The following is a 25,849-nucleotide window of genomic DNA, read 5'->3' on the forward strand; positions in this document are numbered from 1 at the left end:
TTGAGATTACATTAATTTTCATTGTATCAAAATGAAAATATGTTAAACATTGGTTATCAGTTGTAGATGATTAAGATACCAAAGGAGACTAGCTAAATGTTTAAGATTAGACACTTGTTGAAATCCCAGGATGTAAGCAAAGTATTTGCCTGAATACCTTCTCATAGGAGAGGGATTTAACTTTTTTTACTTTCTTTAATATGATCCAAGCAGACGCCAGGGACTTACATGTCCAGTTTTCTGAATAAAAACCTTGGAATTGTATATTATCCCCATTTACAGTTTATAGTTTAGAAAACTCAATGAGGTGAAGTAATTTGCTCAGTGCCACACAACTAATTGCTAAAGTGTAACTTTTTCTGTTTTTGGATATTATAGAAGTAGTCAAAACTTTTCTGTAGTCTTCTGTTTCTGAAATTAAAGTATTTGGTCAAATTATATGCACAGTGAGTTTTAGCAGTAGTTTAACTTTTTTATAATCTGTGATTTGAGAGTAGATGAATACTTAAATCTTTTTTCAGAGATGGAGGACTGCAGTGAGCAAAGCATGAAGAATGGTCTTTCTTTTATTTTCTTTGAAAAGATTAAGACATGTCACCAGAGGATACTGTGGTGTCAGCAATAGCCCTTTTCCAGAAGTTGTTCTTCTCTGTTGTAGGTTTATTCAAATATAGATAGAAAGGACTAAGAGAATTCATGTATAACAGCTCTTATATGTCATAATTCAGTTTAGGCTAAATTATTGCCTCTTTCCTTTGAAAATCAACCATGTAACCAGTTTACTGGATGAATGTTAATCATGATCCCAACTTTTGTGGTTTTTATAACCCTTTTAAAGTGGTCTCTTAGATTTGTTATCTTTTCTTTAAAATAGACTTTCTGAATGTTGATTTTCATCTTAATAAAAGATAAGTAATTTCTAAAAATTGTTTTATACATTAATTGCATATAATATACTGGCTATGAAATCAATTCTAGAGTCAGATTTCTTAGATTTCAATCCTAACTCTATCCTTTGGACATTTGAACAGGCTATGCTGATTACGTATCTTCTGAGTCTTCATTTCCTAATGGGTAAAATGGGAAAAAGAATAGTTTCACTTCACTTTTATAAGCATTAACTGAGTTAATATTTAAAGATATAACACATACTAAGAATAAACTTTACTTATTGCATGACTTTATTATCAATTAAAATTAGTTGGGAAAATTTTTGAATAGAAATGTTATGCAGCATATTTCAGTATGAGTTGTTTAAAATGGAATGAAGACTGCCATATGAAATGAGTTTTCTTAATAATTTAATACCCATACAGTTCCCATGTTCTTTATTCTTGAAATTCTAAGAACATTGAGGCTGTCATATATAAACTTACCTCAGCTTTTCATTTATCATTTCTATGTACTTACAAATATTCCAGTTATACTTAGCTTTTCCTTGTCTTTCAGATAGAGGTGATTTTTTTACTCATAATCAGTTTCATTACCACCTGTGCACATACCTCCTGTCTACTTTTAAGATCCTTGCTTCATCGGTTATTTACTTTTCCAGAGTCTTCAATTATGTCTGTCTGCTGGATCCTTTCCTTTGTCATACCCTAGTGCAGAGCAGGTTCACAGAAGTATTTGTTGAATATAAATGAATGCTAAGAATTTGAGGCCTAGAGTTAGGGCCTGGGGTTTAAGTTCTACTCAGTCTTACCTAGAACAATTTAGTTGGTTTTCCTTTCCTGATTTGTAAAGTAGATTAAGTTATACCTATATTATGGAGCTCTTTTCAGAATTTTACATGAAAAACCTGTAGCATAATGTCTGGCAATTTCTGGACAAGGATAAGGAAGATTTAATCAAAGTTATGTTAGAAGTGGAGAATTTGAAAAACAGTGACAAAGACGCTAGAGCAATAAGGATTAGATGATAGTCACTTTAGTAGACAAAAGTATAGTATAGTGATTGTATTTGGATCCTGGGTGATTGGTATTTGATAGAATGATTTTGTTACTATTTCCTATTTCAAAAGAAGACTTAGATTTTTTTTTTTCATTGTAAAGGGTAAGTTAAATTGAGTACTATGAGTGCATTTTTTTAAGGACTACTACAAATTGGATGATTAATTTCCATCAAACTGAGGTAGGCATTAAATGGTTAATGAGAGAGGAAAAACAAAATGAGTAACAGTATTTTCCTTGAGGGTTGGATAAAACTCACCAGAATTTAAAATTTCATTGCAATAAAACACAATGATCATAATATACTAGAACTTTTGTTATTTACTTTCCTCTGTTACAGGTTCTTTGGCATGGATAAACGTTCAGTGAGAGGATTAGACTTGGCTGAACAGACTCCTGTTTTATTAAAGAGTAAAGCCATGGCAGCTAGCCTCATGGATGTTGGAAATTCATTTGGTGGCCCAACTAGTTCTTTAGTCAATAGATCTAGAAACTCATCAGTGGAAGATGATGATGATGATGATGATGATGATGATGATGATGTTGTATTTATTGAATCTATACAACCTCCTTCAACTTCTGCTCCAGCAGTAACTGATCAAAGAAATTTTATATTTGCTTCATCAAGAAATGAAAGTCTACAAGGAAATTATTCCATAATTCTTCCTTCCTCAAGAGATTCAGCTTCTCAGAAGGGAAATATAAGTGAGACGATTATTATCGATGATGAAGAGTACATAGAAACAAATGGAGAAGACAAGAAAAATTCTTCCAATTATATTGAATGGGGACTTCCTGGAACTAAAAATAGAACCAAAGATTTGAATTTCTCCACTTCCAGTCTTTCAAGAAGTAAGGTAAATGCAGGAATGGGTAATAATATTATCACTACAGAATCGACTCTGAAATTCCTATTGCTAATGTTACAACCTTAGAAACAGGTATAAGCTCTGAATGCTGGGCGAGATATGAACTTAATGATTACACGTATAACATCACTGTAGAATACCAACTTGGGAGATGTCGCTAAAGGACTTCAGTCAAGTAATTTTGGTGTTAATATACAAACATACGCCCCATCTTTGACTTCACAGACCAAGACTGCAGTAGGACCTTTTAATCCTGGTAGAATGAATGTGGCAGGAGGTGAATTTCAGAATGGAGGATTTACAACTCATCATAGTCCTGGTAAGCAGTAAGTGATTTTATTGATTTTCTATACATGAAATACTTTTTTTTCTTGACTTTCATATTAAGATAGAATATTTTACTTGCAATCTACTTGGTCCCTGATTTTTCAGAAATTAAATCTGTTTTACCCACTGCGATTTATATCTGAAGTGTTTTAATTGAAAACCTCCATAATTACTACAACCACCTACCTAGTTTCTTTTTTTTTTTTTAATTTTTTTTTTAACATTCATTTTTGAGAGAGACAGACTGAGCATGAGCGGGGGAGGGGCAGAGAGAGAGGGAGACACAGAATCCAAAGCTGGCTCCAGGCTCTGAGCTGTCAGCAGAGAGCCTGATGTGGGGCCTGAACCCATGAACCGCGAGATCATGACCTGAGCCGAAGTCAGCCGCTTAACTGACTGAGCCATCCACGTGCCCCTAGTTTCAAATCATAGAATTAAAAAATGGATAGTGAATTGAAGAAATAAAGTAATATGTAATAATTTAATTTTATTTAACTTGTAATAACATAACTTGAAATTTCAATTTTTGCATTTCAAATGTTTACTTTTGGACTGCTTGTCTCTTTATTTTTGTTTTTAAATCAGCATATTATGCCTTTATTTTAAAAGTTATTTTAAAAACCCTATATAGTTTTTTAATTTTTTTGTCTATTTATTTATTTATTTATTTATTTATTTTTGAGAGGGAGCAGGTCAGCATGTGGGAGAAGGGTGGGGCGGGGGGCGGGTGGAGAGAATCTTAAGCAGGCTCGACAATCAGCACAAAGCCCAGTGCAGGGCTCATACCCATGACCCTGAGATCATGACCTGAGTTGAAATCAGGAGTTGGACACTCAACCCACAGAGCCACCGAGGCATGCATAGAGGCCTACATTTTTAAAGCTTATATGGGCAGTCTTTTTCTGATAAAGTTAAAATATAATGAAAATTATTTAAAACTTAGCAGATCTTTTTGGCAGCTTTGTCATGATTTAGTGTGGTGTTTGTTTGAGAGTTAAAATTTTTGTTTTGGTATTGGTTTTTGGTCATTTTAGTGCTTTAAGCTATTGACCAACTTAGAAGTTTAGGAAAGGACTGAAAAGGAACTAGATTTAAGAGCCTCATTTACTGCTTTTAATGGAATGCCAGAATTTTTTTTCTTTTTTTAAATTAATCTTTTTCTCTGGTTATGAGAATACTACATGATTATTATAGAATATTTGTAAGAAATTATGGCTAGAAATAAAGTATCTTTCACCTTATCCTACCAACTAGCAAGGACTACTGCTAAAATTTTGTTTTCAGTCTTTTGCCTCCATGGTTTTAAAAAATATAATTTAGGGGCGCCTGGGTGGCTCAGTCGGTTAAGCGTCCAACTTAAGCTCAGGTCATGACCTCATGGTGCGTGAGTTCGAGCCCCGCGTCGGGCTCTGTGCTGACAGCTCAGAGCCTGGAGCCCGTTTCAGATTCTGTGTCTCCCTCTCTCTCTGCCCCTCCCCTGTTCATGTTCTGTCTCTCTCTGTCTCAAAAATAAATAAACATTAAAAATATATATATATATATATATATAATTTAGAGCACATTATATATAATTTTGTGTTTCTGTTGGTTTACTTAATCTAAATTTTCACATCATTTTAAAAATAGAATTTTCCATGTGTATAAGATTTTTGTCTGAGATAACACATTCCTCTACCTTTTTATTAGCATTTGTATAGTATCCCATTTTTTACTGTTGAAACTGTCCACTAAATTTCTTTGTCTACATTGTTTATTATTTCTACAGGACATTTCTCAAACATTTTGGGCTCAGTTTCACTCTCAAAAATAATCGGGGACCCCCAAGATTTTTTAATTTATATCAATTATGTTATTAGAAATTAATGTGTAAGAAATTTTCTTAAGTATTTAACAATAATTACATATTATATGACAAAATATAATTTTTAATGAAAACTATTTCAAAATTTAGTGAACAGTGCCATTTTTTCACATTTCTGCAAATCTCTTTAAAGTCTGGCTTAATAGAAGATAGTGAAGTGTATGGTATCTCCTCGCATCTATTTCTACATTGAATCTGTTGCAATATCTTGTTTTGTTTGAAGTATAAAAAAATCTGGCCTCACATAGGTATTTGGTTGTAGGAGGGAGTACTGTTTTGGTGATCTTTTTAGAGAATTATGGATAGTTACGGGTTTTTTTTTTTTTTTAATTTTTTTTCAACGTTTTTTATTTATTTTTGGGACAGAGAGAGACCGAGCATGAACGGGGGAGGGGCAGAGAGAGAGGGAGACACAGAATCGGAAACAGGCTCCAGGCTCCGAGCCATCAGCCCAGAGCCTGACGCGGGGCTCGAACTCACGGACCGCGAGATCGTGACCTGGCTGAAGTCGGACGCTTAACCGACTGCGCCACCCAGGCGCCCCTAGTTACGGGTTTTTTGATAACAGTCCCAAAACTTGATAAGTGGCAGTTTCTTACAGGTTCTTAACAATGTGGAATCTGAAATCATATAACGAAGTTTTCATACTTATTACATTAAGATTCATTGATCTGTGGATGGATCTTTTACCTTTGTATGATTCGGTTACATTGTGCTTTGGTCAAATAAAAAATATATATATTTTGAAAATATCCATTCATTGAACTTCTAGATGTTGATGTGTTATTTTAAATGTTGACACTTTAGAAAGCTGTCAAGGTGACAGTGGTGGATACAGGTTTTCAAAGATGTTGATTTTCACTTGAAAGCTCAAATTTTCTCTTAGCAACAAATACTGTCATTTTTCTTGAAGTGAATTTTTCTTGATTTGTTTTCAAGAAAATGTCAGTAATCAGTTTGTTAGTTATTCTTTTAAGTAAAAATGGTATTTCGTGAAAAAAGCCTAGTTTAGCTTGCAGTGTAACTATTTTATAAGTGCTTTTCCACTTTGCCTTCAGACAACCATTGTATTTTGGTATGAAACTTTAGGCATGCTTCCCTGTTCATCACACAGAATATTAAGATGTAGTCAAAGGCTGAAATCTAGTAAAATCGATACCAATTTTTATTATTTCATCGTGGACATCTGTTTAATAAATAATAACACTGGCCTTTGTCCTTAGGTCTTAGGACAGAGACTAAGTCCTTGGAATTTCCCAAGGATTGGGATTGTCTTTTCTATTTACGAGCCCTTTGGATCACATCTGAATTTGTTTGGGCTAAGACTTTGACCAGAGAAAGGCTGAGAGAGGGTCATCAGAAAGACCCATCATGTGATTAGAGTGTTGGAGGTTTTAGCCAGTCCAGCCTTGAGGGAGGAGAGGAAGGCTAGAGATTGAGTTCAGTCACATGCAGTGAATAAGTCTGTCAGTCATACCTATGCAATGAAACACCAATAAAAGCTAGACACTGAAACTCAATGCAGCTTCCTGGTTGAGCTTATCAATGTGCCAGGTAGGTAACACACCTGATTCCAGAGAGAGTAGGCACAGAAGCTCTGCATTTGGGACCTTCCAAACTTTACCCTTCTTTATCTCATTTGATTGCTCCTAATTTGTATCCTTTATATTAAAACTGTGATTGTGGGGCACCTGGGTGGCTTAATCCGTTAAGCCTCTGACTCTGGATTTCAGCCTAGGTCATGATCTCACTGTTTGTGGGTTCGAGCCCTGCATTGGGCTCTACGCTGACAGCACAGAGCCTGCCTGGGATTCTCTCTCTCTCTCTCTCTCTCTCTCTCTCTCTCTCTCTCTCCCTCCCTCCCTCCCCCCCCCCTTCTCAAAAATAAATAAAACTTGGGGGAAAAAAAACTGTGATTTTAAGTATAGAGCTCCTCTGAGTTCTATGAGTCATTCTAGCAAATTATCAAACCCGAGAGGATAAATAAATCAGGAACCTCCTTGATTTATAGCCAGTTGGGCAGAAGTATGGGTGGCATCTGAAATGACTGGCAATCTTGTTGGGGGCTATGCCATTTAAACCTTTGGGGTCTGATGCTAACTCCTGGTTAGTATTAGAATTGTATTGACCATTTGGTGTTGGAATAACAACCATAAATAAGTGAAGGTGATACTTTTTCTTTTCTCAGATATGTGGTAGTGAAGAAATACAGTTCAGTTCCACTGCCAGCAGTTATACCCATCGCTGCTTTTGTTACCATTATTGTAAATGCCAACAGTGAAAAATGCAAATAATCTTAGTATTATTATGGAAATAGTTTGGCCTCACAGATCCCCTATTATTTCTTTTTCTAATACAGTGTTGAATAGAAATGGTGAGAGTATAGAGCCTTGCTTTGTTCTTGACCTGGGGTTAGGGTAGGGGGGCATTTGACATTTCATCATTATTAGTTCTTGTCAGATATAATTATCTTTTTTATGTTTATATAATCATTTGTTATTTGAAGTTGTTTCTAGTCTTTGCAATTGTAAACAGGTTTTTCATGAATATCTCTGTAAGTTGACACACTTCTTTAGAAAAGTTTCTGTAGGTAGAATTGTTAAGTCAAAGTGTCAACATATTTTTATTTTTCATTTAGTTTAATAATTTTAGTTGGGTTTTTTGAGAGCGAAAGAGAGCACATGTATGGGGGAGGGGCCAAAGTGGGAGAGAGAATCTTAAGCAGGCTCCTTTCCCAGCGTGGAGCCCACAACCTCAGATTATCACCTGAGCTGAAGTCAAGTGTCAGACGATTAACTGACTGAGCCACCCAGGTGCCTCCTCATCAATGTATTTTTAAAGGTTTTGATGGTTAATGTAAAATTGCCCCCACCAAAAAATGGTATTACTTTCCTTACAGCATACATTTTTTCTCCATATTGTAAGCTCGGGGGTAGGAGTGTTAATGTTTGCTGAACTGATCATTAAAAGGTGGTGTCATCTTAATTTACACATCATTGAATTTTAAAAAATATATTTGCATACTTTTTATGAATTTATGTTTGCATCTATTTATTATTATGTACATCTTTTGTTTATTGAATAAGAATTAAACCTGAGAAATCATATCATGAAAACTTGTGATCTCTTTGATGAAACAATTGAAGATGTTGAAGACTTGAAATATTCATGTCCATTGAAAATCATCCTTTTGGATCTGTGTATTTCTTTTACTTACATTTTGTTTTAGAATTATTTATTAAATTTTAAATAGCTATTTGTGTAAGCATGAATTCCATCTTATGTATATATAAGCTCTTAAGTGCAGTTAAAACCAGAAACCTTGCCATGTATTTTTTTATGTTTCAACCTTGGCCATTTTTCACCTTCTGAATAAGTTTAAGTTGTGTATTTATTGGTAAATGTGGATAAGTAAGATGCTTTTCAACTTAAAAGCATAGCATAGACTGATAATATAAAAAGCATCCTGTAGTTAGATGCTATACCATCATTCCACTGAAATCATGGCTATAATTGAGACTTGCAAATGTTATTTGGAAGTGGTTTTGATTACTCTTGGCTTGTCATCCCTTTATCTCACTAATTCAAAGTGTATTTTACATTTTTATATTTTCTTATCATTTAAAGTATCAGTGATTTTAAAATACAACAAAGAAAACATTACATGGCTCAATTGACACTCATTCATCTAAATGGAGATGTTCTTAACTACATATGTTTAAACTGTTTATGATATATGACAACAAATTTCTATTGTTTATGAAGGGTGGATGAATTTACAGTGTTCCTGAGCTCTCTAAAATTCTGTTTTTGGGGACAAAAGTGACAGAACTATATCCTTTAAATAATAACAGTGTAGAATTCTAAAAAGAATGTTTACCAAGTTGTCAAGTGAAGAGTGATGTTTGAAGCTGGGGTTTCTGGATGGCTCAGTTGTTGGAGTGTACAACTCTTGACCTAGGGGTTGTGAGTTCAAACACCACATTGGGCGTAGAGATTACTTTAAAAAAATAATAAATTAAAAAAATTTGTAAATGTTTGAAGCTTTCTTAAGTGTTAAGTCAACTGTGAAAAGGACAGTCTTTTTGTCATTGTTGCTATTTTTCCTCTTTAACTTGAATATAGCAAGCATAGTAATAGTTGTCTAATTTTAGTATTGGCCCTAGGTTTTGTTTTTGCTTTTGCTTGCTATTAGCATTAGTAAAACTAATTTCTACCGGACTTCTAGAAGAAGATGGCACCAATTACATTATTATTATAATTTTTGTTACTTAGAGCTTCTCCAGAGTGTCTTATTTTAGTTTAGCTGTGCGTTCTATGTCTAAAAATTGAAGGATTTCCAAAAAAGGAAAAAGAAAAAAAAATAAGAGCAAGATGAAGATTTTTGGAGTTGAGTTACATAAAAATCCAGGGCTTATAGGTTCAAATTTCATCATACAAAATTATGGCTTTGCATAAAGTAAACATAAAATTTTGCATTTCATCTTATAAAAATAAGATTATTGTCCATTGACTGGACCTTTGAATCATTTAATCCTTACATTAACTTTTAGTGTTGACTCTATTTCAGTGAAAGTTATATATTCATCACCTATCTTTATATAAACAGCAAAAATCTCATCACAGAAAATACCTATAATGTAGAAATTGCTCTTGCATCTGTTTTATTTTTTATTGCATTATAAACATTTCTGGCCATTATTCTGATTTTAGGGCATTATATTTCTGCTCATATAGTGGGAAAATGAGGGCTCTAAGATCTAAGAGAAGGAGCCTCTGAGAAGTAATCTGTTACTTGTGGCTGCTTTTCTCTTGTGGGTGTGTGTTCAGTTCCAGAAAAAACTGCAGAGAAAGGCTGAAAATCTAAGTGGAACTTTCAGTAGATTCACAGAGGCCCGCAAAGAGGGATACTGGTAAAAAACAAACATGGGGCACCTGGGTGGCTCAATTGCTTAAGCATCTGACTCTTGGTTTGGGCTCAGATCATGATTTCTCTGTTTTGTGAATTCGAGCCCTATATTAGGCTTGGTGCTAGCAGCACAGAGCCTGGCTGGGGTTCCCTCTCTCTTTCTCTCTCTCTGTCTCTGTCTCTGTCTCCCCACCCCCCCCCCCGCCACTTCTCCCCAACTCGCATGGTCTCTGTCTATCTCAAAATAAACTTTAAAACATTTTTTAAAAACAAACAAAAAAACCCCAAACCAACAAACACAACCTTTCCAACCTTTAGTTTGGGATGCTGACCTAATCCAGAGCTTCAAATTTTTTTCAGTTTTTTATTTGTTTGTTTATTTTTGAGAGAGTACAAGTCAGTGAGGGACAGAAGATCTGAAGTGGGCTCTGCGCTGACAGCAGTGAGCCTGATGTGGGGCTCAAACTCAGAAACTGTGAGATCATGACCAGAGCCAAAGTCAGATGCTCAACCAGCTGAGCCAACTAGGTGCCCTTCAGTTTTTCATACAAACAATGAAAAGCAATCAGCAGCATGAAGATCCAAGGCCATACGCCAGAAATCAAGAGGAAAACAGACAATAGAAGCAAGGTTTGGGGATCCAGATAATAGGATTATCAGACAAAGATTCTAAGGAACTAATCATTTTAACTGCAGGCTGGGCAAAGCTGAAGAGTTGTAAGTGAACTGGAAGAAATCTCAGAGAAAATCATCCAGATTGAATCAGAGAAGTCAAAAGGGTGGAAATCCAGAAAAGAATGTAAAAGATGTATGACACTTGATGAAGAGGACATGTATTTAATGTTCTGGAAAGAAACAAGACAGAAGAGGTACAACTGAGAATTTTCTAAAATGGAGAGAAAGCATTAACTTACAAATTAAAGAACATTTACAAATCCAAATCCCAAGCAGGATAAATACATTAAGAAACTATTAGAAGACATATGTAGAAATCATAGTCAAAATTGGAAGCAATCCAAATGTCCATCAACAATCGGATGGATGGGGTGCCTGTCTGGATCAGTTGGAAGAGCAAGCAGCTTGGGATCTTGGGGTCGTGAGTTTGAACCCCACAACGGGTGTAGAGATTACTTAAATAAATACAACTTAAAAAAAATAGGGCAGATAAATAGTACTAGCCACATAATGGAATTTTCAACAGCAGTGCAAAATAATGAACTATATATTCAGTGTGAATGAAATTTACAGACAAGATGTTGAGTTAAGGTAATCAGGCACAAAAGAGTACATACTGTATGATTTTATGTATGTGAATTTCAAAAAAAAAAAAAGAGAAAACTAATCTTTGAGGTCATAATATGGATGGCTTGTGGGAAAGGCAGGAAATTATTCAGTGAGAAAAGACCAGGCTTCTGGATGGTAGTCATGCAAGTATATTCATTATAAAAAATTTAATTGAGCTCCACACTTAAGATTTATAAACTTTATGCATATATGTTATTCTTTAACATGCAAAAACAAACAAACCCCACTGAGACACCAAAAGAACTTTTCACTAGCAGACCAACACTAAAGAAATACTAAAATATTTTTTAGGCAGAAGAGTTTAGATGCAGGAAGAAATGAAGAACACCTGAAAGTCAATAGTATGTCTAATATTTATTAGATTTTTGGATAAGTAATGTAACTTCTAGGTCTTAATTTTCCTTACATATAATGAGGGATTTGTACCAAATAATCTACTTGGCCCCTTTTCTTAAAACATACTTAGGGTAGGATATGGAAGAATTTGATTGAGAGGTTAAGTTTAACCTGTAGACACGAATACCAAAAATAAAATGAAATAAAATAAAAATTTGATGAAATAAGAAACTCTGAAATTTCCAGAAAACAAATAGTTGTGGTATTAACAAAGGAAGCATTTGCTTTATGCACCAAAGCTAAAGTGAAAAAGAAATTTCAGAATCTAATTATTGTCCTGAGCGTACATTGATGTCTCACATTCCATAGTTGTATATAAATATGCTTCCCTTAAGTATGGATAACTCCCCAAAATTACAAAAACCAGTATTTTTTCTTTGGGGTTCTTATTTCTCCCATATTAATGGTAATAACAAATCTTGTAATGGTTCCTATCCTTTGTTTCTGTCATTTATTAAATCTAGTTTGGTATCTAGATGATACGCAGGGAAGTTTGATCCCAGAAGAAGATGATACACAACCTATATTTGTTATATAGATGAATATGTAATTTTTGTTTTCTTTGGAATGGTTCAGAGTAGGAAAATTGAGTAGTAATGAAACTTCTGAGTACTAGGTGATAAAAAAAAAAGTTCATTGTACTACATTCTGTATTTGCCAGCATGTCATCCTATGGTCTGAGAGAGTTGCTTTTGTTACTTGTTCCATTCTACTTTTGCTTGTAAGATAAAGGTATCTTGAAATAGGACAAAGAAAATTAGAAGCAGTAGGTGGGTAATTTAAAACTGAAAGTATAGTTGTTAATGTTAGTAGTACTTTGAAAGGCCTTTGAGGATGTGATAGGTGGAGCGGGGCCATAGACCTCTTGTTAATGACCAAAGCTATTTTTGAAGAGAGGTGACAGAATAATTCAGTACTCTAGGGCCTCAAAGCTTCATCATCATGCAAGAGTTAGTTAGAAAGGCAGAACCTTGGGGCACCTGGGTGGCTCAGTCGTTTAGGCATCCGACTTCAACTCAGGTCATAATCTCACGGTTTGTGAGTTCAAGCCTTGCATCAGGCTCTCTGCTGTCCGCACAGAGCCTACTTCAGATCTTCTGTCTCTCTCTCTCTGCTCCTCCCCTGAGCTTGCGTGTGTGCACGCGCTCTCTCTCTCTCTCTCTCTCAAAAATAAACATTAAAAAAAAGAAAGAAATGCAGAACCTCAGGCCCTTCCCTAAACCTGTTGATTTAGAATCTATATGCATGTATGTATGTATATATTTTTAAATATTTGACTTTTAAGTAATCTCTACACCTATTGTGGGGCCCAAACTCCCAGCCTCGAGGTCAAGAGTTGTATGCTTTACTGACTTAGCCAGCCAGGCACCCTTAGAGTCTCTGTTTAAACAAGATTCTTAGGTGATCTCGTGAATGTTAAAGTTTGAGAAACATTACTACCTGTACATAATATTGTACCATTTTGAAGCTAGCAATAATATATGATGGAGGAGTCCGTGTGTGAAGTTAGGAAAACTGAGACTTTGCAGAATAATCCATCACCTATATTAATGTTATGAAATAATATTTAGAAGGCTGAGAAGAAACTGTAGAAAGAGTTGCTTTAAAAAGTATTTTGGAAGGGTGCCTGGCTGGTGTAGTTGGTAGAGCATGCAGCTGTTGATATTGAGATCATGAGTTCAAGCCCCACATTGGGTGTAGAGCTTACTTAAAATGAATAAATGAAATTTTAAATAAATAGTGGTGCCTGGGTGGCCCAGTCAGCTGAGCATCCGACTTAATTTTGGCTTATGTCAGTGGTCTCATGGTCGTGGAATCGAGCCCCACATTGGGCTCTGTGCTGAGCATGAAGCCTGCTTAAGATTCTGTCTCTCTCTCTCCCTGCTCCCCACCCTCTGTCCCTCTCTTCTGCTTTTGCTCTCGCTCTCTAAAATAAAATGAATAAGAAGTATTTTAGAGGGGAGTATAATGATGTTCTGCATTTGCTTGAAATACACAAAACATATTGTTTAGAGGGATGAATAGATGTTGATAAAGCAAAAATAGTAAAAGAGGAGAGAATAGACTTGGTGGGCATATGAGTGGTCACTGTAAAATTTTTTCTTTTCTATGCTTTATATTTTTCGTATTAGGGAGGAAGTGGTTATGAAAATGTACATCACATACCAGATTCTGTACTTATCTTTGATTTGCATATTTGCTTTATTTTGTAATATATTAATACTTTCCTCTTTGAGACAAAAAAGTGGCTAAATATTTTTTTTGCAAATGCCCTGTGTACCAAACATACTGCTTTACTATATGCATTATCTCATTTAGTCTTCATAACACTCTGATGAGTTAGATATCATTTCCAGTTTGTAGTTGAGAAAAGCAAAACACAATTTAATGTACTTGCACCATCTAGTAAGTCAGGAAATGCATTTTGAACCTAGGGTCCTTAAGAATTGATAACTACCGCATTGCACGATTCAAGGGCCACCATTTACAGTTTGGGCACAATAGAGTATCATTCAAATACAAAGTGGATAGGGGCATCTGGATGGCTCAGTTGGTTAAGCTTCTGACTTCGGCTCAGGTCATGATCTCACAGCTTGTGAGTTCGAGCCCTGCATCAGGGTCTGTGCTGATAGCTCGGAGCCTAGAGCCTGCTTTGGATTCTGTGTCCCCCTCTCTGGCCCTCCCCTGCTTACTCTCTCTCTAAAATAAACAAATGGCACAAAAACAGATATTCAGATCAATGAAACAGAATAGAGAACCCAGAAATGGATCCACAAACGTATGGGCAACTAATCTTTGACAAAGCAGGAAAGAATGTCCACTAAAGACAGTGTCTTCAGCCAGTGGTGCTCAGAAAACTGGACAGCGACATGCAGAAAAATGAGCCCAGACCACTTTCTTACACCATATACAAACATATTCAAAATGGATGAAAGACCTAAACATAAGACAGGAAGCCATCAAAATCCTAGAGGAGAAAGCAGGCAAAAACCTCTTTGACCTTGGCTGCAGTAACTTCTTGCTCAACACGTCTCCGGAGGCAAGGGAAACAAAAGCAAACATGAACTATTGGGACCTAATCAAAATAAAAAGCTTCTGCACAGCGAATGAAACAATTAGCAAAACTAAAAGGCAGCCAACAGAATGGGAGAAGATATTTGCAAATGACATATCAGATAAAGGGTTAGTATCCAAAATTTATAAAGAACTTACCAAACTCAACACCCAAAAAGCAAATAATCCAACGAAGAAATGGACAAAAACATGAATAGACACGTCTCCAAAGAAGACATTCAGATGGCTAACAGACACATGAAAAGATGCTGAACATCACTCATCATCAGGGAAATACAAATTAATACCACAATGAGATACCACCTCATACCTGTCAGAATGGCTAACAGTAACAACTCAGACAACAGCAGATGTTGGTGAGGATGCATAGAAAGAGGACCTCTTTTGCACTGCTGATGGGAATGCAAACTGGTGCAGCCTGTCTGGAAAACAGTATGGAGGTTCCTCAAAAAATTAAAAACAGAACTACCCTATGACCCAGCAATTATACTACTAGGTATTTATCCAAGGGATACAGGTGTGCTGTTTCAAAGGGGCACATGCACCCCAATGTTTATAGCAGCGCTATCGACAATAGCCACAGTATGGAAAGAGCCCAAATGTCCATCGATGGATGAATGGATAAAGAAGGTGTGGTATATATACAATGGAGTATTACCCAGCAATCAAAAAGAATGAAATCTTGCCATTTGCAACTATGTGGATGGAATAGAGGGTATTATCCTAAGCGAAATTAGGGAAAGACAAATCTCATATTACTTCACTCATATGAAGAATTTAAGATACAAAACAGCTTAACATAAGGTAAGGGAAGCAAAAATAATATAAAAACAAGGAAGGGAACAAAACATAAGAGACTTTTAACTACAGAGAACAAACTGAGGGCTGCTGGAGGGGTTGCCTCCGGGACGGGGGACAGGCTAAATGGGTAAGGGGCATTAAGGAAGGCACTTGTTGATATGAGCACTGGGTGTTATACATAGGTGATGAATCACTGGTATCTACTCCTGAAGTCATTATTGCACTATATGCTAACTAACTTGAATGTAAATTAAATAAATAAAATGAAATGAAAAAAGAATTCAAAGTGGATAGTTCCCCTGGGATTGTGCCACAGGGTTGCCTGGCTCTGACCATTTGCTTATAGGGCTGCCTCACTATTCTGTTAAGCTTGCAAAATGAAAATTTTAAAATATTTTTCTGATGTGAATTTTGAATTGTTCCATGACTTTTTCTTGTATGTTTTATTTTTAAGATTCTTGGATCTCCCAGTCAGCATCATTTCCCCGTAATCAGAAACAGCCAGGGGTGGATTCTTTATCACCAGTGGCCTCCCTTCCTAAGCAGATTTTCCAGTCTTCAGTCCAACAGCAACTTACTAAACCAGCTAAAATCACTTGTGCACACTGCAAAAAACCTTTACAGAAGGGACAGACAGCTTATCAACGAAAAGGATCAGCTCACCTCTTTTGTTCTACCACCTGCCTTTCTTCCTTCTCTCATAAGCGCACTCCAAAGAAACGCAATGTAATATGTAAAAAGTAAGCTGTACTTTTCAACCTGGCTCCATATAATTGAAAACTGGCAGTATAGATGTGTGTTGAATGTAATTGAGAGCTGTATAGATTCATGGATACAGTTGTTGCAGAGATATCTTCAAGTTTATTGAGCTTGAGTTATCCTAGAGTGTGTCAGAGCTGTGAGTTCATCTGTGCTGTCCTTACTCTTGGCAGGAAAGGAAAATGTAAAAATTGACCCTCTCTCTGCCACTGACTTTGCCTTGCTCCTTCCCATCTTTTACCTTCGTTCTACCAAGTTGCTACCACCTTTTTTGAGTCCTTCAAAAATCATAATAACCTGTGAGAAGGTTCTTGTGCTACAAAATGTTTTTACCTCCAAATCATCTCTTGCTGTACTATTTAGGAACTCTTGACAGTGAAACCAAAGGTGGGTTTTGCTAGATCCAAAAATTAGAGTTGATTCCTAGGATTAAATCATGAGAAAATGAAAAATGTCATTTCTTGTTCATATATTTGACTTTTATTAAAATGTAATATTCTTAAGTTTCATCTGTCCCTTGTGTTTCAGAGATGCACCTACAAAAAAAGCTACTACTGTTCAAGTTGAGTCAAAAGAATCCTCCCAAGAATTTTGTCGTACATCTTTGCCTCCCTGTGAAGACAACCAGAATCTTAGAAAAAGAGTTAATAAATCAAGATGTATAATCTGTAGTAAACTAACAGAGGTCTGGATTTTTATATCATATTTAAGCTACTATGTAGGTTAACAAGGATAATTTTAAGTGTTATTATATGTTCTGCCATCTACATAATACGCACGTCCTGGATCTACACGATGAAGTTAAAGGAAAGGATGAGGATATGTTAGAACTGTTTTGTGAACGAATATCCCATTTGCATGCTATGGAAAGTACACAGCTATTTCCATGGAAGTGGATATACTCCTAAACAAAGTAATGGTGAATTTTGTTCTTACTAGCCACTCTAAATAATAAAGTGTAGTTTCAGGACATGAAGGAAGCAACCAGTCCTGGTACAAGAATATGTAGACCGAGTGGAGTGTAAGTGTGTTGAAAACTTCTCGTTTCTTAAGTGGTATTGTCATCTTTCCAGTTGCCTAAAGAAGAAACATGCATACAGGCAGTCTTTACGTAACAAACGCCTTGGCAACTGAATTTGGTGTTCCTTGGAGCCATGCAAATTGAGGGCATGATTTTATCTCAGTTACCGCGGAGCTGAGCAAAGCGAGAACCATCTTATTTATGCATATACAGACACCATCCTGAATATAGTAATACTGATTCTTTTAGCACCTTCCATGAATTTTCTAGGGCAGTGAAGTTTATAATAACAAAAATTACCAATCCATTTCTTTTAATTAGGTCGTATCAAAATCTTCTAAACAGTTTGTTTCCTCTAGTTTTTAAGTGTCTCTGGGGAAGTTATTACTGACCTTATAGCTTTTTGTTCCATGAATCTTACTTTAGTGTAAGATCAAAGATAAAAATGAAAGAATAACAAAATGTAATTTTTACTCTTTTCCCTGAATATTTCTTCCACTGAGAAATTATTAGAGATTGTTTCTTTTGAAGAAACTAGTTATCTCCTTGCTTACTGTGCTAATCTGGCTCATTTATTTAATAACTTCTGGCTTTTCTTTTAGATTCGTCATGAAGTCAGCGTTAATAATGTAGTACATAAACTGTGCAGTAACCAGTGCTTTAATAAGTACAGGTTAGCCAATGGGCTAATAATGAATTGCTGTGAACAGTGTGGAGAGTACTTGCCTAGTAAAAGTGCTGGAAACCATGTCCTGATGATTGAAGGTCAGCAGACAAGATTTTGCTGCCAAAGTTGTGTTAATGAATATAAACAGGTAATTATTTTCAATGCATTTTAAATGATTAAGTATACAATAGCTTTTCCCTGTTAGCTTACATTAACCAGATTTATCTTAGAATCTCATTTAGTTCCGTTTTTGTCAGTCACTGAGCTGTCGCATCTCAAATGAGTATTGAAATCAATTGATTGTTCCAAGCTAGTCTTCCTTCCTCTTCTGTGGTTTAGAATAGCTTGAAAAGAATAGGTATTAACATAAATGCTTGGTGGAATTCACCTGTGAAGTAAGTCCGAGACTTTTGTTGAGAGTTTTTTGATTGTTTATTCAATTTCAGTACTGGTTATTATCAGTCTGTTCAAATTTTCTATTTCTTCCTGATTCAGTTTTGGAAGATTATATATGTTTCTGGAATTTACCTGTATCTTTTATGTTGTCCGTTTGTCAGCATTTAATTTTTTATTATTGTATCTCCTTATAATCTTTTGTATTACTGTAGTGTCATTATTTCTTCCCATTTCTGATTTTGAGTATTTTTTTTTTAATGAGTAGCTAATGCTTTATCAATTCTGTTTATCTTTCATAGAACCAGCTCCTGGTTTCATTATTCTTTTTTTGTTTGTTTGTTTTGTTTTTTTGGAGAGAGCACGTACAAGGGGGTAGAGGGGCCAGGGGGGTGAGAGAGAGAGAGAGAGGGAGAGAATGAATCTCAAGCAGGCTCCATGCTCAGAGTGGAGCCCAGCACAGGGCTTTATTCCATGACCCTGGCATCATGATCTGAGCCAAAATCAAGAGTCAGATGCTCAACTGACTGAGCCACCCATTGTTTTTTTTTTTTTTTCCTATCGTTTTTCCAATCCTTATTTAAATTTATTTGTACTCTCATCTTTATTATTTTATTAGCTTTCAGCTCACTGTTCTTTCTCTAGCTCTTTTATGTATATGGTTAAATTGTTTTAGATTTGGCTTGTTTCTTGAAATAGACCTGTATTGCTGTAAACTTCCCTCTTAGAACTGTTTTTGCTGTATCTCAAAGATATTGGACTACTGGCATTTTGTCTCCATGTATTTTTTTTAATTTCCTCTGATTTCTTCATTGATCCATTGATTGTTTAGTAGCATGTTGTTTAGCCTTCATGTGTTTCTGTTTTTTCCCATTTTTTTCTTATAATTGACTTGTAGTTTCATACTGTTGTTGTCAGGAAAGATGCTTCATACGATTTGATTCTTCTTAAATTTACTGAGACTTATTTTGTGGCCTAACATATGATCTGTCCTGGAGAATGTTCCATGTGCACTTGAATGTGTATTCTGCTGGTTTGGGATAAAATGTTCTATATATACCTGTTTGATCCATCTGGTCTAATGTGTCATTCAAAGCCACAGTTTCATGTTGATTTGCAGTCTGGATGATATATCCATTGATGCAAGTGGGGTGTTAATGTCCCCTCTATTACTGTGTTACTGGCAATTTCTCCTTTATGTCTGTTAACATTTGCTTTAAATATTTAGGTGCTCCTATGTTTGGTGCATAGATATTTACAATTGTTACATCCTCTCTTGCTCTCTTTCCTTGTGGTTTGATGGATTTCTTTCATGTTATGCTTGGATTCCTTTCTTTTTTATTGTGTATGGATGGTTTTGAGTTGTGGTTGCCATTGGGTTCATATATGACATCTTATGTGTATAGCAGTCTGTTAAGTTGATGGTTGCTTTATTTCAAACACATTCCGAATGCACTACATTTTTACTACCTTCTTCACGTTTTATGTCTGTGTCATATTTTATATCCTTTTATTTTGTGTATTCCTAGATAAATTTTTGTAGATCTAATAGATTTCCTACTTTTGTGTTTTAACCTCCATACTGGCTTCATAGTGATTAATCCTACTGCCTTTACTGTATGTTTGCTTTTACATGTGAAATTTTTCTTTTCATAATTTTCTTCCATTTATGGCCTTTTTTTTCCAGTTAAAGAATTCCCTTTAACATTTCTTACAAGGCTGGTTTAGTGGTGATGAACTCTAACTTTTGTTTGTCTGGAACTGTTTCTTATATTCTGAATGATAGTCTTGCTGCATAAAGTCTTCTTGGTTATAGATTTCTTCTTTCAGCACTTTGAATATATCTTGTCACTCTTTTGGTCTGCAATGTTTCTGCTGAAAAATCAGCTGGTAGCATTATGGGGTTTCCCTTGTATGTAACTGTTTTGTTGTTTTAAAAGTTCCGTATTTATCATTACTTTTTGCCATTTCGATTATGATGTGTCTTGGTGTGGCCCTTTTTGAATTTTTTTTTTTTTTAACGTTTATTTATTTTTGAGACAGAGAGAGACAGAGCATGAACAGGGGAGGGGCAGAGAGAGAGGGAGACACAGAATCTGAAACAGGCTGCAGGCTCTGAGCTGTCAGCACAGAGCCCGACGCGGGGCTCGAACTCACGGACCGTGAGATCATGACCTGAGCCGAAGTCAGACGCTTAACCGACCAAGCCACCCAGGCGCCCCAATATCTGCCCCTTTTTGAATTCATCTTGTAAGGGGCTCTTGGTGCTTCCTAGACCTGAGGGCTCTCGGTGCTTCCTTCCCCCAGATTAGGGATGTTTTCAGCTATTATTTCTTGAAATAAGTTTTCGCTCACCCACTCCCCTTTCTGGCATCCCTATATTGCAAATGTCATTACCCTTAATAATGTTGCAGAATTCCCTTAAATTTTTTTTTCATTTTTTATTTTTCCTTTCTCTTTTTGCTGTTTAGCTTGAATGATTTCCATTACTTTGTCTTCCAGATCACTGATCTGCTCTACTTCCTCTCATCTCCTATTGATTCCCTCTATTGCAATTACTAAATTCTTCAGCTCTGAGTCCATTCTTTTTTATATTCTCTCTTTGTTGAAGTGCTTACTGAGTTCATCCACTCTTATCTCAAGTCTAGTGAGTATCTTTATGACCATTCATGAATTCTTCATCAGGCGTATTGGTTATCTACATTTTATTTAGCTTTTTAATTGTGATTTTGTCCTATTCTTTCACTTGGGCCATGTTCTTCTATCTCCTTATTTTGTCTAATTTTCTGTGTTTGTTTCTATGTATTACAAAGGTCAGCTACATCTCGTCTTGAAAGTAGTGGCCTTATATAGAAGAGGTCCTGTGGTGCCCTGTAGCACAGTCTTTTCTGGCCACCAGAACCAGGTGCTCCAGGTGTCCCTTGTGTGGGCTGTGTGTGCCCTCCTGTTGTGACAGAGCTGCGATTGCCTTTGGCCCAACCATCTGTAATGACCTACTTTGTTTCCTATGGGCCCAATGGGGAGGGTTTGCTTCTGATGCCATTGAGAAGCCTGTCATAGTTGTTATGGGCTCATTTGTGGGTGGGGTGGCATTCAGCCTAGCAATTTGCAGTTAGCCTTTCTGTCACAACTGCAGGGCAGGGCTTGCTCCCTGTGCAGCCAGGTAAGGATCCCAGTTGCAGAAACTGTAGGCGTGTTATTTCTCCCGCTTCCCTAGGGCAGGAATCACTTTAGAGTGGTGCCAGTCCTGGCTGGGGCAGGGCAGACGGTGCTAGCAAGTTAGAGGGAGAGTGTTAGCGTTAACTTTTGCAAGCAACCAGTTATCTAGGCTGGGGGCGGTGGGGAATGCTACCCATCAGCACTTTTCCGAGAGTAATCTGCAGATTATTCTGGCACACTTTCCAAGAGGAGTCAGTAAATCTTCATGTATTCCTCAGATGCTTTTCAAACCGCTGCTTCTCTGGTGTGTCTCAGGTCAAGTTTTTTAGTATATAGACTCCTTTAAGGGGGTGGACTTCATTTCCTATCATCTTCTTGCTATCCCAGCATTAAACCCACTGGTTTTTGAAGCTCCCAAGGCTTAAGCCCTACTGAATTTTTCTTTCTTTTTTCTTTCTTTTTTTTTTTAGGCAGAGGCATTACTTTATTCAGGCAGGGATGAGCCAGACACAACATGGCAGGAATACAGGGGGTCAGGACATGGAAGCACACCCTCACCCAGTCACCCCAAGAGGGTGCAGTGAGTGGAGAGGGGGTTGGCAAGCCCTATCACAAGGACCACCACAGCCCCCTCCTCTGGGAGGAGCCTTTCCCAGCTGACAGGAGGGAGAGAAAATGGGGTGCAAGTAAAGGAGCCTAGTCTTACAGTGGTTCAGCTAAGCTCCATTGATTTCTAAAGGTTTTGGAGTTAAGCCCTGCTGGTTTTCAAGGCCACACGTTATAGTGACTCAGATCCTCGGTGTCAAGAGTGCACAGTGTGGGGTCTGAGCCTCTCTTTTCTCCATGCTTGTGTTGTCCCTCTTGTTTGTGGTTAGTTACACCAGGTATTTATTTGGTTCCCAAGCACATCTCGTCAGTGTGGACTTATCTCTGTGATTAGCTGCGGTCTTTAGGTCATTTTCAGAGTTCGTTGTGTAGATGTAGTTGTTCTCTTGTTGTGTCCATGGAACGAGGTGAAGTCAAGATCCTCCATCAATTGGTACCAAATCATTTTTATGGGAAATGTAAGATCTTTCTTGTTTTTATGTTTTTTTTGAGAGAAGTGGGGCTTGATCTTACCAAGTGTGAGACACTTAACCAACTTAGCCACTCAGATGCCCCTTTGATCCCATAGTTTTAATTAATATATTTTGATGATTTCTAAAATATATCTGTAGATGATATTTTTTCCTCTTTTTTTATTTGAAGGTTGTTTTGTGTGTAGATATTTCTTTCAATTTCAGACTATTCTATCCATCTGTAATCTCCATTTTAATGTTCCACAGATACCTCATATTCCATGTCTAAAGCTGAAACTCCAAACCTGCTTTCATTCTGTTTCCCATATCCTTATCTCACCATTCAGTCAGTGCCTAGGCAGAAACTTAGGGCTATTCTTTACTCCTCCTTCCTTAACCTCCAGAGTCACTCAGTTACCAATAATCCAGATTCTACTTCCTAAATATCTCTCAACTCTATCCTATCTCTATTCCTATAATCTTACACGAAGCCACCATCATCTTTTCCAGAATGACTACCACAGTTTCCTGGCTGTCTCTGTACCATTTCATCTTCCTTACAGTTAGAAATGATAATACCATCAGAGCAGTCTAAGTACAAACTTGGTTATGTTGCTCCTGCTTTTTTTACTTCAGTGCCGCCAATATTGCTTTCAGGATTAAATCAAAACAAAATTCTTATAAGTTTTTTAAACTTGAACTCAGTGTTCAATTAATAGTATAGTGTTCAAAAAATAGTATAGCCAATAGGATGCATTCACATTATATACATCTTTGTTATTTTTGATTTTTTAAAATTTTATTTTATGGACTCTAAAATCAGTTCTATGTCTTTATTAAATGGAATCATACAATATGATACTTTGTGGCTGGCTTTCACGTATCGTACTGTGTCCAAGTTTCATCCAGGTTGTAGCGTATAACTTCACTTGTTTTTATTGCCAAATACTATTTAATTGTATGGATAATACCCACATATAAAAAAAATTTTTTTTTAACGTTTATTATTGAGAGACAGAGCATGAGCATGAGCATGAGCATGGGAGGGACAGAAGCGGGGAGACACAGAATCCGAAGCAGGCTCCAGGCTCTTAGCTGTCAGTACATAGCCCAACGCAGGGCTCAAACTCAAACCTCAAGATCATGACCTGAGCCAAAGTCGGATGCTTAACTCTTGAGCCACCCAGAAACCCTTTCCCACATTTCTTGTTTATCCATCAGTAATGGACATTTGAATTATTTCTACGTTTTGTCTGTTATGAATAATAACATTGCTGTGAACACTTTGTACAAATAGTGTAGACCTGCATTTTCACTCTGGCGTTGGTGGGTCATATGGTAACTCTTCAACTTTTCAAAAATTGCCAGGCTGTTTTCCAAGGTACCTGTACCATTTTACATTTGCACTATCACCTTAGGAAGGTTTCAATTTTTCCACATCTTTGCCAACACTTGCCATTATATCACATATCTTTTATTATAGTCACCCTAGTGGATGTGAAGTGGGATGTGGTGGTTTTGATTTATATTTCTTTGATGACAAATGAGCAACTTTTCATGTGCTTATTGAGCATTGGCATATGCATTAATCTTAACAATTCTAACATAAAATTGTAATCTGTTTCTCCCAGATGATGGAAACAAAATCAAAAAATTTATCAGCATCAGAAAACAGAAAAAGGAATGCTATTAGAGAAGAAAATGAAAGGAAATTATATGGATCATTGAATACTCTTTTAGAAAAAAAAGAGGGAATACCAGAAAAAAAGGAAAAGACTTCAGAGCTACAGGTATTGGCAGAATGTAGGACAGATGATACATCACTGATCAAACAGGATGTGAATTTACCTTCTATAACCATAGCTGATAAATTTCAAGAGCAACTGGAAGAGAAAAAATCAGAAGACTCCATTATATCGGTTGTACTTTCTGCAGACCCAGGTACATGGCCCCGTGTTTTAAATATTAAACAACGGGACATTCTTGTTGAAAACGATCCACCTCAAGTAAGAAATTTTAACTTTCCAAAAGACAATACAGGGAGGAAGTTTTCAGAAACTTATTATACACGAATTCTTCCAAATGGTGACAAAACCGCTAGATCCTGGTTACTTTATTCAACCTCAAAAGATTCTGTGTTTTGTTTGTATTGCAAACTCTTTGGGGAAGGAAAAAATCAATTGAAGAATGAGAATGGGTGCAAAGATTGGCAGCATTTGTCACATATTCTTAGCAAACACGAGGAAAGTGAAATGCACATTAATAATAGTGTTAAGTATTCAAAATTAAAATCTGATTTGAAAAAAAATAAAACTGTGGAAGCTGCAGTACATGGATTACATAAGAATGAGAAAAATGATGGTGTGCTCTTGTTGTACACATAATATACCTGATGTGGTTTTGACATAACAAGGTCATACATTTATTCAGAAAAGATCTGTAACCCTAACAGTACCATTTGTTGTTGTGAAGCTCCTATAACTTTCAACAGTTCATTAGCAATAAGTATAATAGCAAATAGTAAAGAATGTTTCTGTTTCAAATTCTAAAGCTAATTGGATTCAATAGTAATGCGGGTTTCAATAAAGGCAATTGTTACTTTTTCATTCTATCAATTCACACTTTTTAAAATTGGCATTTGAGGGCTAACATTTGACAGGTTTGGTTAATTTTCTGTTCTGATTACTTTGAAAAAAGGAGAGAAAGGCTTAGATTTAACAGTAGTAGTTTGAACAAGATACTATGTGAACATTCTCATTATTATTAAAGTAAAAACATTTAGAAACAGTTTGAGAGTAGAATGGAATCCGAAACTGCAGCTTTTTGCTATTAAACCAAATACCTGCGATTTCTTTCTTTTGGGCAAAACATTGTTTTATTATTTGGGCAAAATGGCATTATTTGTTACTTCATATTAAGGTGATTACTTTGCATTTTATTTACTTTAATTTAATTTATAAATATTTTAGATTTTATTCTTGTGTGAGAAGTATAAGAATAAAGAGTGTATACCTATTTTTATGTTAGTACAAATATAAGAAATATTAAAAATATATTAAGTTAACCTTTAGGTTTTGTGGCAATTTTTTTTTTTCTTCAGACTACATGCTTGAAATTTGAGAAACACACTAATGAAAATTAAGGCTGTCCACTTTTTCAAATGATCAGTGCTCCCATTACTATATATTTAGTAATTCTCCCTTTATATCTGATTTCGGATACCGACTTTATCATATATTAAATTCTTACATATACTGGGCTTTGTCTCAAAGCTTTGAAACAGAATGACAAATGAACAAT

At 36.0% G+C, this 25,849-nt stretch overlaps 1 protein-coding gene across 3 annotated transcripts in view; it reads left to right on the forward strand.

Moving 5' to 3' along the window:
• The window catches only part of LOC132680609 (zinc finger MYM-type protein 5), a 33,101-nt gene extending 7,482 nt beyond the window's left edge, over positions 1–25,619 (forward strand). Inside the window, exons 3-8 of one of the 3 annotated variants that reach the window (XM_078449241.2) lie at positions 2,290–2,806; positions 3,044–3,137; positions 15,947–16,232; positions 16,780–16,936; positions 17,875–18,087; positions 24,181–25,619. In XM_078449241.2, the coding sequence (XP_078305367.1) occupies positions 2,290–2,806; positions 3,044–3,137; positions 15,947–16,232; positions 16,780–16,936; positions 17,875–18,087; positions 24,181–24,933 (2,020 nt within the window). In that variant the 3' untranslated portion in view covers positions 24,934–25,619. Of the gene's footprint in view, positions 1–2,289; positions 2,807–3,043; positions 3,145–15,946; positions 16,233–16,779; positions 16,937–17,874; positions 18,088–24,180 lie in introns of those variants that run through there. The other 2 variants (XM_078449468.2, XM_078449484.2) reach the window with 2 other exon arrangements.
• The last annotated feature ends 230 nt before the right edge of the window (positions 25,620–25,849 follow it).

The sequence above is a fragment of the Panthera onca genome, chromosome A1, assembly GCF_046562875.1.
Source record: "Panthera onca isolate mPanOnc1 chromosome A1, mPanOnc1 haplotype 2, whole genome shotgun sequence".
NCBI classification, from domain to species: domain Eukaryota; kingdom Metazoa; phylum Chordata; class Mammalia; order Carnivora; family Felidae; genus Panthera; species Panthera onca.